Raw genomic sequence first — 17,928 nt, 5'->3', positions numbered from 1 at the left:
CATTATTGTTGTTGGGCTTAAATGTATATTATAGACAGTCAGTAAAAAAAGTTATACATATATAAAATGTTAGTTTTATTACTTAATTATTATTTAGTTACGGTTAGTTTGGGGTGAGTGTGAGGTTAGGAAGTGGTTGGGTGGGTGGGGATGGGTTTGGGGTAAATAATTTTCTACTGGCTGTCTATAATCTACATTTGTTCCAATTTGATTGGTTGCCAACAATTGTTAAAACTAACAATTAAAAAAATTAATAAAATTAATAAAATAACATAAAAAATAGTTTGTAGTCAACTGTTTGATTGACTGATAGGGCAATTGTTTTACAATACATAGACAGACAGACAGACAGTTAATATGAGTGATAGTAGAAAAAGTAATAGTAGTAGACGTTATCATCCATACGATACCACCAAATCGGGTCGTCGTTCATTGAGAGACAGTAGTTCTGGAGCTGACACAAGTCGATCATCATTAGAGCAACAACAACAACAAAAGCAACAGTTATGGCGACCATCAGATTCTTGGAGACAACCAATGGCTATACCAACATATGAAGAAACTACAGCCACAAACACATCACAACCGCCGCCGCCATTGACGGCGACATATACACCACTGGCAGACAATGATCCGTATCCAATGGTAGCGCCAGAAATAGGAGAACTATCGCCGCTGCCATCACTATCACCAACACATCTAATCCAATCACAATCACCACCGAGACATCTGTCAACAGTAATACCACAACAAGTATTGCCAATACAACCATTACCAGCATCATCATCACCATCACCTCCAACACCGACATCATCATCATCATCACCAGAATGTACAAATAGGACACTGGAACCGGCATCAACACCACCACCGGGACTAGTAGTCCAGTCAACTGGTCAGTTGCCATCGTACACATCCGTATCGCAACGGTATCCCAATTGGGAAGAAATAGGCGATCAATATCTAAGACCGATACCACAAAATCAGCCGCTGTCCGCTGAAGAAATGCAATTTGCCGAATCTAAAGGCATAAGATTTGATGGCTTTCTGGGCAGAGGTAGATACGGAACTGTATACAAGTGTGAGATAACTAAGACATTGCCCGGTAGGTCAAGACATCCAAGCGGACAGTTGGCCGTAAAAATCTTATCCATAGTTGACAGTTGACCAGTCAGTCAGGTGACCGACCGAAGCAAATTTGTAACGTTTCAGAGTAACACCAGATACAGCATCGATACCTACGAGTTTTGCCAAATGATCAACAGTATGGTGGCTCTAAATCCGGCCGATAGGCCTACTTGTGATCAGTTAATCAATTGTAATTGGTTTCGACAGCCATCACATACACCCGTATCACCTAAATCATCATTATCATCAACACCGCCATATAAAACACTGGTATCCCCATCAACACCACCTGGACAAACAATTCAATCACTGGATGCGACCACCGTCACCGGGCAACCGCCATCCCCGTACGCTTTTGTACGACAACGGTATCCCAATTGGAAAACAGTAGGCAAACAATATCTAAGACCGATACCCAAAGACCAGCCGTTGTTATTCACAGAAAAAAAATTTGCCGAACTTAAAGGTATAAAATTTGGCAAACTTTTGGGCTCAGGTGGCTATGGACAGGTATACGAATGTGAGATAACTAAACCATTATCTTGTAATAGATCCGTATATCCCACTGGACAGTTGGCCGTAAAAATTGTATCGCTAAAAGATTTTGACGATAAAATACGGACACCGTATGAGGCGCTGAAAAAAATGATAGCCGAATATCGATTGCACTGTAAGCTCGAACACGACAACATTGTCTCATCAATCGATATGTTCGGTATCCACGATCCGGACACACAGTTTCCATGTATACGACACCTGCACTTTATGGAGCTATGCAATGGAAATCTAGTGGATCTGTTGAATTTGTTTATAACAATGAGCGAACTATACGCCAGAATCTGGTTTCGACACATATGTCAAGGGCTCCGGTATCTACACTCATGGCGTATCTGTCATCTGGATATCAAGTGTCTGAACATTCTCTATAAAGGTTTTTATATGAATTCTGTATTCAAATTGGCTGACTATGGTCTGGCCGGTTATATAAGTGAAATTTGTGGTACGTTTGGAACCGATGGCTATATGGCACCGGAACTCAACAACAAGACAAAAGTGAATACCTTTCCGTGCGATATCTGGTCGCTGGGTGTGACACTGTGCGAGACATTGGGTGGCGTTCACAACGACGTTTTGGTCAGAGATGCGCTCAGTAAGCTGACCGACCAGAGCCAGTTCGCTGCGTTCAAAGGTAATACCAGCTATAAGATCGATACCTACGAGTTTTGCCAAATGATCAACAGTATGGTTGCTCTAAATCCGGCCGATCGACCTACTTGTGACCAATTGATTGATTGCAATTGGTTTCGGCAGCCATGAACCAGGTGCTGGATAAGGTAATTGTGTGTTTACTGTATATGTGTGTGTTGTACTGTATGCTTGACTAAAACCAACCAAATATCTAATAAATTTCTATTGTTTATCATTTTAACAAAAAACAATTAGCAATAATTGTTTTTTTTTAAAAAACTAAAAAATAAAAATCAAACAAAAATATTTAATTAATTTTAGAAAAGAGTAGAAAATATTAGAAATATTATCACCAATTGATAGAACAGTTAAACACAACAACAACAAAGCAAACAATGAAATCAATTAATTATGAGTTATAGTAGTAGTAGAAGAAGTAGACGTTACAGACCATACAATCCAATCAAATCGGGTCGTCATTCACAGAGAAACAGTAGTTCAACTACAGCTGTCTCTATTCAATCGGATCCGATTAGTCAATCACAACCATTAGGACAACAGCAACAGCTATGGCGGCCGCCAGCGTCTTGGAGACAACCTATGCTTACAATAGATGAACTACCACTACCACCACCTCTAACACTACCACCACCACCCCTAACACTACCACAATCACCCCTAAAACTATCACCACCACCCCTAACATTACCACCACCACCCCTAACACCACCACCCCTAACACCACCATCACAACCCTTACACTCATCATCATCATCATATAGTCGATCATTGGAATTGGCAACAACACCACCGGGACAACCAATTGAGCCCAGGCAATCGCCGTCTCCATACGCATACATACATGACCGGTATACCAGTTGGCAAGAGGTAGGCAAAAGATATCAAACACCGATGCCCGTAGACTAGCCACTACCGCCCGACGAGTTAGAATATGCCAAATCTAAGGGCATAAATTTTGGCCGCCTATTGGGCGCAGGTGACTATGGAGCGGTATACGAATGTACGATAATTAATACATTACCCGATGGGTCGACATCTTCCAGTGAATTGTTGGCCGTAAAGATACTATCGATAGATGATTTCGATATAAAAAGTCGGACGCCGTACGAAGCGATCAAAAAGATGACCGCCGAGTATCGACTACACTGTCAGCTCAGACACGACAACATTGTGGCCTCAATCGACATGTTTAGGAACCACGATCCGGACACACAGTTTCCATGTATACGACACCTGCACTTTATGGAGCTGTGCAATGGAAATCTGAATCAATTGTTACAGCAATATATAATGATGGGTGAAACGGATGCCAAACAATGGTTTCGACAGATTTGTTACGGTCTTCAGTATCTACACTACTGGGGTATCTGTCATTTGGATATCAAATGTCTGAACATTCTGTATAAAGGTCAGTATCCGGATCAGGCTCTATTCAAATTGGCTGACTATGGTATGGCTGGTTATAGATACGAAATTGTTGGTGAGTTTGGTACCGATGCCTATAGGGCACCGGAACTTAACAACAAGCGTAAGGTTAGTACATATCCGTGCGATATCTGGTCACTGGGCGTTACACTGTGCGAGACACTGGGCGGCGTCAATAGCCAAACAATGGTCAGACAGTCGCTTATTCCGGTGACTGACCGGATCCAGTTTGAGGCGTAAAAGAATAGCATCATATGGATGATCGATAGCTATGAGTTTTGTGAAATGTCCCTCAGTATGGTGGCTCTAAATCCGGCCGATAGACCTACTTGTGACCAACTGATCAATTGTAATTGGTTTGGACAGCCATGAGGTAGGTTCTGGTAAAGTAAGGTAAGTGTTTGTGTGTGTGTATGGATGAGGGATGCTATGATGTATATATGATTGTTTACAATCAGCCATCAATGACTATAATTAGCGCATATATAATATAACATATAAATTATTTAACAATGAAAATATAAATTATTAATAAAAAACAAATAATTTTATTTTTAATTGAAAATCAATTGAAAATTTATTAGCATTAGATAATTGTCTAATACATTGTTTGGTATATTATTTTTACATTTTTTTTGTTTTTAAAATATTTCTATAATTAGAATTATTTGCAACAATTATTATTATTATTATTTAAAAAATTAAATTAAAAATTAATTTTTAAAAAATAAATAAAATTATCACCAATTGTTAGAACAGATATCATCAAAAAAAGACTGTTCAGACAAACAGGACAGACAGACAACCGATAGATATGAGTGATGATAGCAGTGATAGTAGAAGTAGAAGAAGAAAAAGGCGAAGAAGAAACAGCGGACCAGCTGCTGCTGCCGGTGCACCCAGTAGTCATGGCTCAGGTAGTCAGTCACCACCAACAGGCCAGAGACAGTTTGTTGATCCGATGGAAGAGTTGTTGAGATTCTATGATGAACAGCAAGAACAACAGGAACAAGCAGGAGAAGCACAGTTACCACAATGGCAACCACCAGTTCGGGTACCCGCGACCGCGACATATACTCGAACGGCTGAGGAAGATCCGCAACCAATTGTATCGTCGGGCGAACAGACACCGCCATACCTGCCATTCGAACAACAGTATTCGTGGGAATTCATGGAACCAACACCAGTACCACTATCGCCCGGTGCGACGGCGACGACGACAGCAGCGTTTCTGGAACGACTACGAGCCAGACAGCCGTCGACAAGCATACCGTCACCGACACCAATGCCATCGCCGGGAACATCTATGGAAACACATCTACGACGACTGGGTAGATGGCCGGCAAACTCACCCACACCATCATCATCGGCTGCCGGCAGTGACCCCGATAGGTCTTCTATTGATTTTCTGGCAAACCTTAGCATACCATCACCGACACCATTACCGGCCAGTTCGCCATCGTCGTCGTCAAAACAGGCTTATGATTCATACAGATCACCAGTACAACCATCGCCATCGCCATCACCGTCACCGTCAACATCGGGAACAATTATACATCAAATATCATTGGACTCTTCGAATGCAACAATTATCGCACCACAACAAACAGCAACGGGTGGCGGATCGACAATAGACCTGATATCTAGTTCATCATCGGGATCCGATTCAGGACTGTTGGGTTTGGCCAGGGCATTTCGTGAAGAACATAGAGAAAAACAGGAACAACTGGATGAATATGGACAGCCGCCATTATCACCATACGCTCAGATAGCCTACAATTATCCCGATTGGTCGAATGTGGGTAAAGAGTATCAAACAAAGATACCGAAATTAGAACCGTTGCCATTGGATGAACGAAAATATGTCGAATCCAAGGGCATAGAATTTAAGCAACGTTTGGGCAAAGGTGGCTACGGATCGGTATATCAATGTAAACTAAATGGTCCGCTACCCGGCCGACTCAAATTTCCCCGTGAAATGATGGCCGTCAAGATTTTGTCGTTAAGCCGGTACATTGGTCAGGGCCTGAACACACGTACGCCGTACGAAGCGGTGAAAAAGATGACCGAAGAGTATCGATTGCAACGCGATTTGTTTCATACAAACATCGTTACCACTGTCGACATGCTTGAGATCAGGGATACGAGTACACAGTTTCCATGTATACGGCACTTGCATTTTATGGAACTGTGTAATGGAAATCTAAGGGAACTATTGAAACAATTCGTAACAATGGCCGAAACAGATGCCAAACAATGGTTTCGTCATATATGTTATGGACTCAGATATCTGCACGGTCGCGGTATACGCCATATGGACATCAAATGCATGAACATACTATACAAAGGTCAGTATCCGGGTCCGGCTATTTTCAAATTGGCCGACTATGGTATGGCCAGCGAAAAAGAAGAGCTTGGTGGTCAATACGGTACCAGACGCTATATGGCACCGGAAATCAACGATCAGATCACTTACCAGACCATGCCGTGCGATATCTGGTCGTTGGGTATGTCATTGTGCGAGACATTGGGCGGCGTTGATCAACAAACAGCATTTAGAAGACAGCTTATGTATGTAAACAATACGGGTAGGTTTGCCATATTTAAGTCGAGTACAAATTACAAGATTAATACCTATGAGTTTTGTCGTATGATTCTGACTATGGTTGAACATAATCCGACAGTCAGGGCTACTATTGAACAGATTATCAATTGTGATTGGTTTACAATGTAATATCATTGGGTCAGTCCGTATCGGTCGATTCAATAAGGGTATTGGGTAAGTGAGGGTTAGGTGGGTATGTGTGATGTGTGTGCCTAGAGTTTTAAAAAAATTGTTATTATGTTATGTTAATAAAAAAAAAACTTATAGTGAAATCAATGGTTAAGGTAAATATATAATTTAATTAAAAATATTTTTTAGATAAAACTATTTAAGTTATATTACAATAGACATTAAGGGTTAATGAAAGGGGGAGGGGAGTGGAGAGGGGTAGTGGCGCTGTTAGTTTATTTTAGAGGATAAGTAAGGGCTGTTAAGTAAGTCATTATGTAATGTCAATATTAACTAGTTTTAACAACTATTTAAAATTTTAAAAACTTTTTTAAAAAATCTTAATGCCTATTTATTTGCTAAAAACAATGAACTATGAAATAATGATATTACCGTAATTTTAAAAATCTAAAAGCAATTAAAAAAAATTATAACTAAATTTAATTACAAAAATTTTAATCAAAATTTTTTTTAAAAACTTACCACCAATTGACAGATTAGGACAATTGAATGACAGATCTCACTGGCGGACAAACCAACATCATCGACAACAATGATATGAGTGGTAATATAGACAATATTGTTTGTGTTTTGAATAAATATTTTTTTAAAAATTAATTGTATGACTGGCTATATAATACACAGTTGATTGTTAAAAAAATAATTTGTATTTACACTTTGTGTTTGTTTTCTAAAAAAAAAATGATTTTACTTTTTTCCGCGTTTATTACCATTTTGTTGGTCATCTTCATGTGGTCTACGAACACTACCGGTTCCCGTACCAGTCCTACCACTGTAAGGATCGTATCCACCGGAACCAGCACTATCAGTGCTACTGCAATCTTCATCAGCGGTGTCAGTGCTATAATCTGAACGTTCGGCATCGGACAACACATCGGCCACAAAATTGGACGACACATTTGACAGCAAATCGATGGGCACATCGTCCATAAAATCGGACGGCAGATCGGCTGGCGACGGTAGATTGAGCGGCACATTGGCCGGGAGATAGGCCGGGAGATCGTACGGTATATCTTCCGGTATATATTCCAATATATCTTCCGGTATATTTTGCGGTATATTTTGCGGTATATTTTGCGGTATATTTTGCGGTATATCTTGCAGTATATCTTGTTGTATATCTTGTGGTATATCTTGCGGTATATCTTGCAGTATATCTTGTGGTATATCTTGTGGTATATCTTGTGGTATATCTTGCAGTATATCTTGTGGTATATCTTGTGGTATATCTTGTGGTATATCTTGTGGTATATCTTGTGGTATATCTTGTGGTATATCTTGTGGTATATCTTGTGGTATATCTTGTGGTATATCTTGTGGTATATCTTGTAGTATATCTTGTGGTATATCTTGTGGTATATCTTCAGGTATATCTTCCGGTATATTTAACGGCTTCTCGGACTTTTCAGAATCCAAATCGGTTGAATTTATATCCAATTTAGGCCATATCCTGGAATGGACAATGGGATTGGTATAATATGGTTGGTCCGGAATCATTACACTGTGTCGATAAAATTTTTCTAACTTTTCGAGTACCAGATAATTATCATACAATTGTTGTCTGACATTATCCAACCAATTGGCTTTTCCAATCAATTGCAACTCAAATATTGCAATCTCGTCGGCCATTCCTCTGGCAAAGCGTTGCATTTCCAATAGCAGTGACACATAATTTTTCAGATCGTCAAACCAGTTGCGATAGACTTCCATGACGTCTTCCACTTCGAACAATTGGCGCAATTCGGCGGCCATCGCACGGGTAACAAAAAACACCCGTTCGGAGCCGTCGTCCACCTCAGCGAACCGCATAGGCATTGTTTGCCATCCGTTTATTCCAATAATCGGATGATTGCCGTGAATACCGCACGAGTAGACCTACTCTCTCCCCATTCCCTTCAAACTGATACGAATGATAACCCATTTGTCTTGAGGCGCGTCCGGATTTAGAGGCTGTACGAGTAAATAATGTTTCTCATTGTAACCATGAAATGTAAAACAGTCGGACACAAGTTTAATAGTATTGTTTTCGAGGATCTGAACTTTTATTTTTATTGGCTGACGATTAGAGAAACGTATAGTTTGATTACCCGTTTGACTGATAGTGATTGAGTTGTTGGGTCGAACGTATTGGACAAACATATCATTGTGCCAATCATTTTGGTAGAGTCGGCTTTTAGTGATGTCCTCCAATACTTGAAAGTCATGCATCTTATTGATATCATTAACTTCAACGTTCACCATCTGGTCGATCATTTCTGGATGTTGTAGTTGTAACGGCGGAACCGGTCTGACTATCGGTTCGGGCATTTGCGGTGCATTTTTGACATCAAACTCTTCGGGCCGATAGACTACTGCGTGCGTTAAAAATGTCTCCATTTGTTTAAATGAAATCATCAGTTGGTCTAACAAATTAAATTCGGCATAGAATCGTAGCCTAAGGTCATCCAATTCGGGTACATAAGCTTTACAATGACTTTGGTATAGTTGATGTCCGACATCAATGAGCAAATTGCTGGCTTCGATACAATTGTGTAACGCCTGTCGTTCGCATATCTGTTGGGACATTGCTCTGGCCGTTGGTTCGTCTATGATATACAACAGTTCTTGGAGCTGATTGTCCTGTCCTCCTATCTGGACAACTAGTTTTGCTTGTGGACCGCTATTATTGCCGAATCCGTATGAGTGTATTGGTATAATTTTCTTTTTCTTTGTATAGTCAATGACCAAACATACTCTGCTCTGCCTATGGTTAGCCCATTGACAGCCAAATGTATTTTTCTGTAATTCAATGAATCGTGTGTTAGACTCGGCCCATATTCTGACATTAATGGGCACTCCGGCTAGAAGTAGCACCTGTTCATTGTTGTCCAGCATATCGACATATAGTCGCCCTCCCACTACCTCATGTTCTATCTCTACCTCTGCAAGTGGTTGGATAAAATTGTGCACTTGAGTTAACATATTGTTTAACTGTCCGATGTTCATCATTGATTGGCTTTTTGTTGGTTGTATTTGTTTCTGTAGAGCACCTGTATGTAAATCTTCTGTTTGCTTGTCTTGAAACTAACTTTTTTCTTTAAATTAAAAATTTTTATTTTATTTGTTTATTTGTTGTGTTTTTTGGTAATTTTGATAAAAATTATAAATATTTTAATTTAAAATTATTGAAAATTAAATCAATGCTATTAAATTTTTTTTCAACCAAAAATTAATTATTTTATATAAGTGTAATTTTATTAGTTTAATTTTACTCTAATTTAATCAATAGCAATATTAAAACTTTGTGTTTGTTTTTAAAAAAAAAAATTGATTTTACTTTTTTCCCCGTTTATTACCATTTTGTTGGTCATCTTCATGTGGTCTACGAACACCACTACCGGTTCCCGTACTACCAGTGCTACCACTGTCGGCGGCGGGCGACGGTAGATTGAGCGGCATATCGGCCGGTATATTTTCCGGTATCTCTTCCAGTATAACTTCCAGTAGATGTTCCGGTATATATACAGGTATATCTTCAGGTATATTTTCCGGTATATTTTCCGGTATATTTTCCGGTATAACGCCCGGTATATCTACGGGTTTATCGAACTGTACATCGACCGGCTTCTCGGACTTTTCAGAATCTAAAGAATCAGAAACTGAGTTTATATCCAATTTAGGCCATACTCTGGATAACACAATTGGATTGGTATGATATGGTTGGTCCGGAATCATTACGCTGTGCCGATAAAATTTTTCTAACTTTTCAAGTGCCAGATAATTGTCGTACAATTGTTGTCTGACATTATCCAACCAATTGGCTTTTCCAATCAATTGCAATTCAAATATTACATTTTCGTCGGCCATTCCTCTGGCAAAGCGTTGCATTTCCAATAGCAGTGACGCATAATTTCTTTGATTGTCAAACCAGTTACGATAGACTTCCATGAGGTTCTCCACTTCGAACAATTGGCGCAATTCGGCGGCCATCGCACGGGTAACAAAAAATACCCGTTCGGAGCCGTCGTCCACCTCAGCGAACCGCATAGGCATTGTCTGCCATCCGTTTATACCAATAATCGGATGATTGCCGTGAAGACCGCACGAGTAGACCGACTCTCTTCCCTTTCCATTCATACCGATACGAAGGATAACCCATTTGTCTTGAGGCGCGTCCGGGTTTAGGGGATGTACGAGTAAATAGTGTTTATCATTGTAACCATGAAATGTAAAATAGTCGGACACAAGTTTAATAGTATTATCTTCGAGGTTCTGAACTTTTATATTTATTAGTTGTCTATTAGAGAAACATATTCTTTGATTACCTGTTTGACTGATAATGATTGAGTTATCGGGTCGAACGTATTGGACAAACATATCATTGTGCCAATCGTTTTGGTAGAGTTGACTGTTAACAATGTCCTCCAATACTTCAAACTGCTGCATCTCATTGATATCTTTAACTTCAACATTAACCATTACGTCGATAATATCTGGATCTTGTAGTTGTAACGGCGGAACCGGTTTGACTATCGGTTCGGGCATCTGCGGTGCATTCTCCACATCAAACTCTTCGGGCCGATAGACTACTGCATGCGTTAAAAATGTCTCCATTTGTTTAAATGAAGTCATCAGTTGGTCTAACAAAAGGAATTCGCCATAGAATCGTAGCCTAAGGTCATCCAATTCGGGTACATAAGCTTTACAATGACTTTGGTATAGTTGATGTCCGACATCAATGAGCAAATTGCTGGCTTCGATACAATTGTGTAACGCCTGTCGTTCGCATATTTGTTGGGACAGTGCTCTAGCCGTTAGTTCGTCTATGATAAACAACAGTTCCTGGCGTTGATTGTCCTGTCCTTCCTGGACAATGAGTTTTGCTTGTGGACCGCTATTATTGCCGAATCCGTATGAGTGCATTGGTATAACTTTTAATTTATTTGTGTAGTCAATGACCAAACATACTCTGGTCTGCCGATGGATAGCCCAATTGTTGTATCTTTCTGTAATTGTATGAACCGTGTGCTAAACTGGTTCCATATTTTGACATTTATGTCCAGTCCGGCTACACGTAGCACTTGTTCATTGTTGTCCAGCATATCGACATATGGTCGCCCCTCCACTCCCTCAGGTTCTATGTCTACCTCAGCAAGTGGTTGGATAAAATTGTGCACTTGTGTTAACAAAACGTTTAACTGTCCGATATTCATCTTTGATTGGTTTGTTGTTGGTTGTATTTGTTTCTGTAGAGCACCTGTATGCAAAGCACATGTATGTAAATCTTCTGTTTGCTTGTATTGAAAATAACTTTTTTTCTTTAAATTAAAAATTTTTATTTTATTTGTTGTTTTTTGTTGTTGTAATTTTGAATAAATTTTAAGTTAAAATTATTGAAAATTAAATCAATGCTATTAAATTTTTTCACGTTAATTAACAAAAATCAGTTAGAAGACAGCTTATGTATGTAACCAATACGGGTAGGTTTGTCATATTTAAGTCGAGTACAAATTACAAGATTAATACCTATAAGGGCTTCGGTTACCTTAGGGGGCTTCGCTATTATACATTATTTGTCGCATTCAATAAAACACTATTAAATGCATTGATTTAACTATTAGCGCGCGAAATGAACTAAACTTATTCAATTAAAAAAACAAATACTAATATAAATACAATAAAACATACAAACTAACCCAAATATAAGGGTATTATCAATATAATAGTATAGCATATAAAACCAATATTAAAAGCGAAGCCCCCTAAGGTAACTAAAGCCCCTATAAGTTTTGTCGTATGATTCTGACTATGGTTGAACATAATCCGACAGTCAGGGCTACTATTGAACAGATTATCAATTGTGATTGGTTTACAATGTAATATCATTGGGTCAGTCCGTATCGGTCGATCGATACGGGTAGTTGGTTAGTGAGGGTTAGGTGAGGGCATGTGATGTGTGTGCCTAGAGTTTTAAAAAATTGTTATTAAACTGTGTTAATAAAAAAACATAGTGAAATCAATAGTAAATATATAATTTAATTAAATTAAGTTCTTTATTGTAGATAAAACAATTTATGTTATATTAAAATAGACATTAAGGGTTAATGAGAGGGAGGATTGGAGAGGAGGGGTAGTGGGGCTGTTAGTTTTTTTAGAGGATAATAAGTAAGTCATTATGTAATGTCAATATTAACTAGTTTTAACAACTATTAAAATTTTAAAAACTTTTTAAAAAAATCTTAATGCCAATTTAATTGCTAAAAACAATAAAAAAATTATAACTAAATTTAATTACAAAAATTTTAATCAAAAAATATTTTTTTTAAACTTACTACCAATTGACAGATTAAGACAATTGAATGACAGGTCACTGGGCCGGACACACCAACACCATCGACAACAACAACGATATGAGTGGTAATATAGACAATATTGTTTGTATTTTGAATAAATATATTTTTTTAAAAATTAATTGTATGATTGGCCATATAATACACTTTCGATTGTTAAAAAAATAATTTGTATTTACACTTTGTGTTTGTTTTTTCTTAAAAAATTGATTTTACTTTTTTCCCCGTTTATTACCATTTTGTTGATCATCTTTATGTGGTCTACGAACACCACTACCGGTTCTCGTACTACGAGTCCTACCACTGTCGGCGGCGGGCATATCGGCCGGGAGATCTTCCGGTATATTTTCCGGTATCTCTTCCAGTATAACTTCCAGTAGTTGTTCCGGTATATATACTGGTATATCTTCAGGTATATTTTCCGGTATATTTACCGGTATATCTTTCAACGGTATATCAACGACCGGTATATCTACGGGTTTATCGAACTGTACATCGACCGGCTTCTCTGACTGTTCAGAATCTAAATCGGCTGAGTTTATATCCAATTTAGGCCATACCCTGGATAACACAATTGGATTGGTATAATATGGTTTGTCCGGAATCATTACACTGTGTCGATAAAATTTTTCTAACTTTTCGAGTACCAGATAATTATCATACAATTGTTGTCTGACATTATCCAACCAATTGGCTTTTCCAATCAATTGCAACTCCAATATTGCATTCTCGTCGGCCATTCCTCTGGCAAAGCGTTGCATTTCCAATAGCAGTGACACATAATTTTTCAGATCGTCAAACCAGTTGCGATAGACTTCCATGACGTCTTCCACTTCGAACAATTGGCGCAATTCGGCGGCCATCGCACGGGTAACAAAAAATACCCGTTCGGAGCCGTCGTCCACCTCAGCGAACCGCATAGGCATTGTTTGCCATCCGTTTATACCAATAATCGGATGATTGCCGTGAATACCGCACGAGTAGAGAGAATCTCTCCCCGTTCCCTTCTTAGTGCTACGAATGATAACCCATTTGTCTTGAGGCGCGTCCGGGTTTAGAGGCTGTACGAGTAAATTGTGTTTCTCAATGTAACCATGAAATGTAAAAGAGTCGGACATAAGTCTAATAGTATTATCATCCATGATCTCAACTCCTATATCTATTGGTTGTCTATTAGAGAAACGTATAGTTTGATTACCCGTTTGACTGATAGTGATTGAGTTGTCGGGTCGAACGTATTGGACAAACATATGATTGTGCCAATCGTTTTGGTAAAGTTGGCTATTAGTGATGTCCTCCAATACTTGAAAGTCGTGCATCTCATCGATATCTTTAACTTCAATGTTCACCATACCTTCGATCATTTCTGGATGTTGTAGTTGTAACGGCGGAACCGGTCTGACTATCGGTTCGGGCATCTGCTGTGCATTCTTGACATCAAACTCTTTGGGCCGATAGACTACTGCATGCGTTAAAAATGTCTCCATTTGTTTAAATGAAGTCATCAGTTGGTCTAACAAAAGGAATTCGCCATAAAATCGTAGCCTAAGGTCATCCAATTCGGGTACATAAGCTTCACAATGACTTTGGTATAGTTGGTGTCCGACATCAATGAGCAAATTGCTGGCTTCGATACAATTGTGTAACGCCTGTCGTTCGCATATTTGATGGGACATTGCTCTGGCCGTTGGTTCGTCTAAGACATACAACAGTTCTTGGAGCTGAGTGTCCTGTCCTTCCAGGACAACGAGTTTTGATTGTGGACCGCTATTATTGCCGAATCCGTATGAATGCATTGGTATAATCTTATCTTTCTTTGTATAGTCAATGACCAAACATACTCTGCTCTGCAGATGGTTAGCCCATTGACAGCCAAATGTAGTTTTCTGTAATTTTATGAACCGTGTGTTAGACTCGGCCCATATTCTGACATTAATGGGCACTCCGGCTACACGTAGCACCTGTTTATTGTTGTCCAGCATATCGACATATGGTCGCCCCTCCACTCCCTCATGTTCTATGTCTACCTCTGCAAGTGGTTGGACAAAATTGTGCACTTGTATTAACATATTGTTTAACTGTCCGATGTTCATCATTGATTGGTTTTTGGTTGTATTTATTGGTTGTCAGTAGAGCACCTGTATGTAAAGCTATATGTGAATCTTCTGTTTGTTTGTCTTGAAGATAACTTTTTTTCTTTAAATTAAAATTTTTTATTTTATTTGTTTATTTGTTGTTTTTTTTTGTAATTTTGAGTAAATTATAAATATTTTAATTTAAAATTATTGAAAAATACCAATGCTATTAAATTTTACAACAACAAAAATTAATTATTTTATAAAAGTGTTAGTAATTGTATATTAATTTTATTTATATATTTTGATTATATTATTGATTATTTAAATTTGAAAGTATTAATGCCATTCAAAACTTTATTATTGAATCAACAAAAAATTAAATTAATTTTTTTACCTAAGTGCACTTGTTAGATTTATTTAAAAAAAAATTATATTTAATTAATTCAATGGTTAAGAGTGTTTACACAACTATTGGACAAAACTATTTAAGTTACATTAAAATAGATATTAAGGGTTAAGGAGAGGGGAGGGGTATTATCTTAAGTAATGTTAGGTAATGTTTGGGCTTCGGTTACCTGGATGTTATTGATTGAATTAATTTAAAGTTATTTAATCAAAAAAAAAAACAAATACTAATATAAATACATTAAAACAAAGCAAACCATCCAAACTTTCAACACATCCTAACCCCACTCCATCCCATACCATCACCACTTCCTAACCTCACACACCCCACCCAACCTAACCCCAAACTAACCGAAATATAAGGGTATTATCAATATAATAGTATAGCATATAAAACCAATATTAAAAGCGAAGCCCCCTAAGGTAACTAAAGCCAATGTTTGTTATATAAAATAAACAAACAGACTATTGAATCAATTTACTAGTTTTAACAAATATTAAAATTTAAAAAACCATTTTTTTAAAAAAAAGTTTTAAGAAAATATATTTATTGACAATTGATTTTCAGACAGATTATCAATTGTTGTCAATAAGTTCAGAGTCATGAGTGATAGTAATAAAAATAGTGGTAATAGACGCTACCGACCGTACGATCCGAGTCAATCGGGTCATCGCCTAACACATAGAACTGGTAGTAGATCATCTTCATCAGCTGATGATGACAATGATGATGCTAGTCCTGGTTCGGGTAGAAGTAGTCAGCCACGGATGCCATCACCACCAGCTGTTGACCCAATGGAAGCAATAAACAGACTGTTGGCCACTAGAGATCCGTTTACAGGACAACCGTTGACAGTACCACCATCACCACCACCACAACATACTGGACAACAACATCAACAGCAATGGCTACAACAACAGCAACAAACAAGAGCACCAACTATGGGTCAGTTGCCTGAATGGCAGCGACCATCAGAATTATGGGGACAGCAACCGATGCCGTTATATCGAGCAACGCCACTGAAACTAAAACAGCCATTATCAACATACACACCGACGGCATCGGCGATACAGCAACGGCCACAACGTCGTCCGCCGCCGCCGGCAACGTACACTCTGATGTCATTGGTAGAACCGCAACCATTTGTGGCACCGGAACCACCTGAACAACAATCGCCAAAACAGTCAAAACGTCTTAGACTACTATTGTCTTCGTCGTCATCGTCGTCATCACCAACATCTGCTACATTGAAACAAGCATCTGTTGTTGCTGCCGATGATGATCAATTAGATCCAACAATCCGGCCACAAGAAGCCCAACAAATACAACAACAACTACAGGCCGTTCAATCAGTACGGCCACAGTCGCCAGAGACTACACTCCGTTTACAGGCACCTCTGTCACCGTATTCCTATGTCAGACAACGGTATCCCAATTGGACAGATGTTGGTAAACAGTTTGAAGAACCGATACCCAGCGGACAGCCGCTGCCGGACAATGAAATGAAAGTGATCAAAAAAAACGGTATCAAATTTAGAAGCCGTCTGGGCAAAGGTGGCTACGGATCGGTATATGAGTGTCAGCTAACAAAACCATTGGAGGACAGGACTACGTTTCCCACAGATGGGTTGGCCGTAAAAATCTTATCGTTGAATAAGTACAACACTAGCGGCCGAACACCCTATGCGGCACTCAAAGAGATTGTAAACGAGTATCGATTGCAAAGTAAATTAAAACACGACAACATTGTGTCGTCGATTGATTTTTTAAATTTAAAAGATACCGAAACAGAGTTCCCAATTATCAGACAATTGCATTTTATGGAGTTATGTAACGGCACTCTACTGGATCTGTTGGGCCGTTTTGGTCGGATGGGCGAAACAGATGCCAAACAATGGTTTCGTCATATTAGTCACGGGCTCCGGTATCTACACTCCAGGGCTATCTGTCACATGGATATCAAGTGTCTGAACATACTTTACAAGGGTCAGTATCCGGGTTCGGCTGTATTCAAATTGGCTGACTATGGTCTGGCCGGTTATAGAGATAAGATTACTGGTAAATATGGAACCACTAGGTATATGGCACCGGAACAGGGCGATAAAGTAAAGGTTAGTACCTATCCGTGCGATATCTGGTCGCTGGGTTTGACACTGTGCGAGACATTGGGCGGCGTACACCAGGAGCAAGTGGTAAAAAATCAGTTCCAAATGTTGACCAATCAGGGACAGTATGATGTATTCAAGACTACTACCTCATTGAAGATCGACACCTATGAGTTTGTACAAATGGTTAACAGTATGCTGTCGATAACACCGACTGATAGACCTACTTGTGACCAATTGGTTCATTGTAATTGGTTTCGGCTTCAATGATGATGATGATTAGGGTAGGTTTTTAGGTATGTTAGGTTCGGGGGGTATGCTTGTGGGTGGACAGTAACATTGTAAAATACATGGGATACATAATAAACATTAATCAAACATAACAAAAAATCCACACAAATAAAATATATTTTTATTTAAGTAGTTTAATGTTAATTGAAAACACACAGAATAG

The 17,928-nt window shown here is 38.7% G+C and overlaps 4 protein-coding genes across 4 annotated transcripts; all 4 read left to right on the top strand.

Moving 5' to 3' along the window:
* Positions 1 to 1,266: 1,266 nt before the first annotated feature.
* LOC128954075 (uncharacterized) lies at positions 1,267 to 2,445 on the top strand. Its single transcript, XM_054299642.1, has one exon. The coding sequence runs from the start codon at positions 1,267 to 1,269 to the stop codon at positions 2,443 to 2,445; it is 1,179 nt and encodes a 392-aa protein (XP_054155617.1).
* A 282-nt stretch (positions 2,446 to 2,727) lies between these two features.
* LOC128954074 (uncharacterized) lies at positions 2,728 to 4,002 on the top strand. The gene is made up of 2 exons (XM_054299641.1): positions 2,728 to 3,204; positions 3,283 to 4,002. The coding sequence occupies exons 1-2, from the start codon at positions 2,728 to 2,730 to the stop codon at positions 4,000 to 4,002; spliced, it is 1,197 nt and encodes a 398-aa protein (XP_054155616.1).
* A 495-nt stretch (positions 4,003 to 4,497) lies between these two features.
* LOC128953961 (uncharacterized) lies at positions 4,498 to 6,677 on the top strand. The gene has a single exon (XM_054299510.1). The coding sequence runs from the start codon at positions 4,577 to 4,579 to the stop codon at positions 6,494 to 6,496; it is 1,920 nt and encodes a 639-aa protein (XP_054155485.1). The 5' UTR covers positions 4,498 to 4,576; the 3' UTR covers positions 6,497 to 6,677.
* Positions 6,678 to 15,971: 9,294 nt separating this feature from the next.
* Positions 15,972 to 17,744, top strand: LOC128954073 (uncharacterized). The gene has a single exon (XM_054299640.1). The coding sequence runs from the start codon at positions 15,972 to 15,974 to the stop codon at positions 17,742 to 17,744; it is 1,773 nt and encodes a 590-aa protein (XP_054155615.1).
* Positions 17,745 to 17,928: the final 184 nt, after the last annotated feature.

This window comes from Oppia nitens, unplaced genomic scaffold (assembly GCF_028296485.1).
Source record: "Oppia nitens isolate AA-2021 unplaced genomic scaffold, nextdenovo-longstitch-racon4-pilon3 scaffold24_pilon_pilon_pilon, whole genome shotgun sequence".
Lineage (NCBI taxonomy): Eukaryota > Metazoa > Arthropoda > Arachnida > Sarcoptiformes > Oppiidae > Oppia > Oppia nitens.
This window is presented reverse-complemented; position numbering and strand designations above follow the sequence as displayed.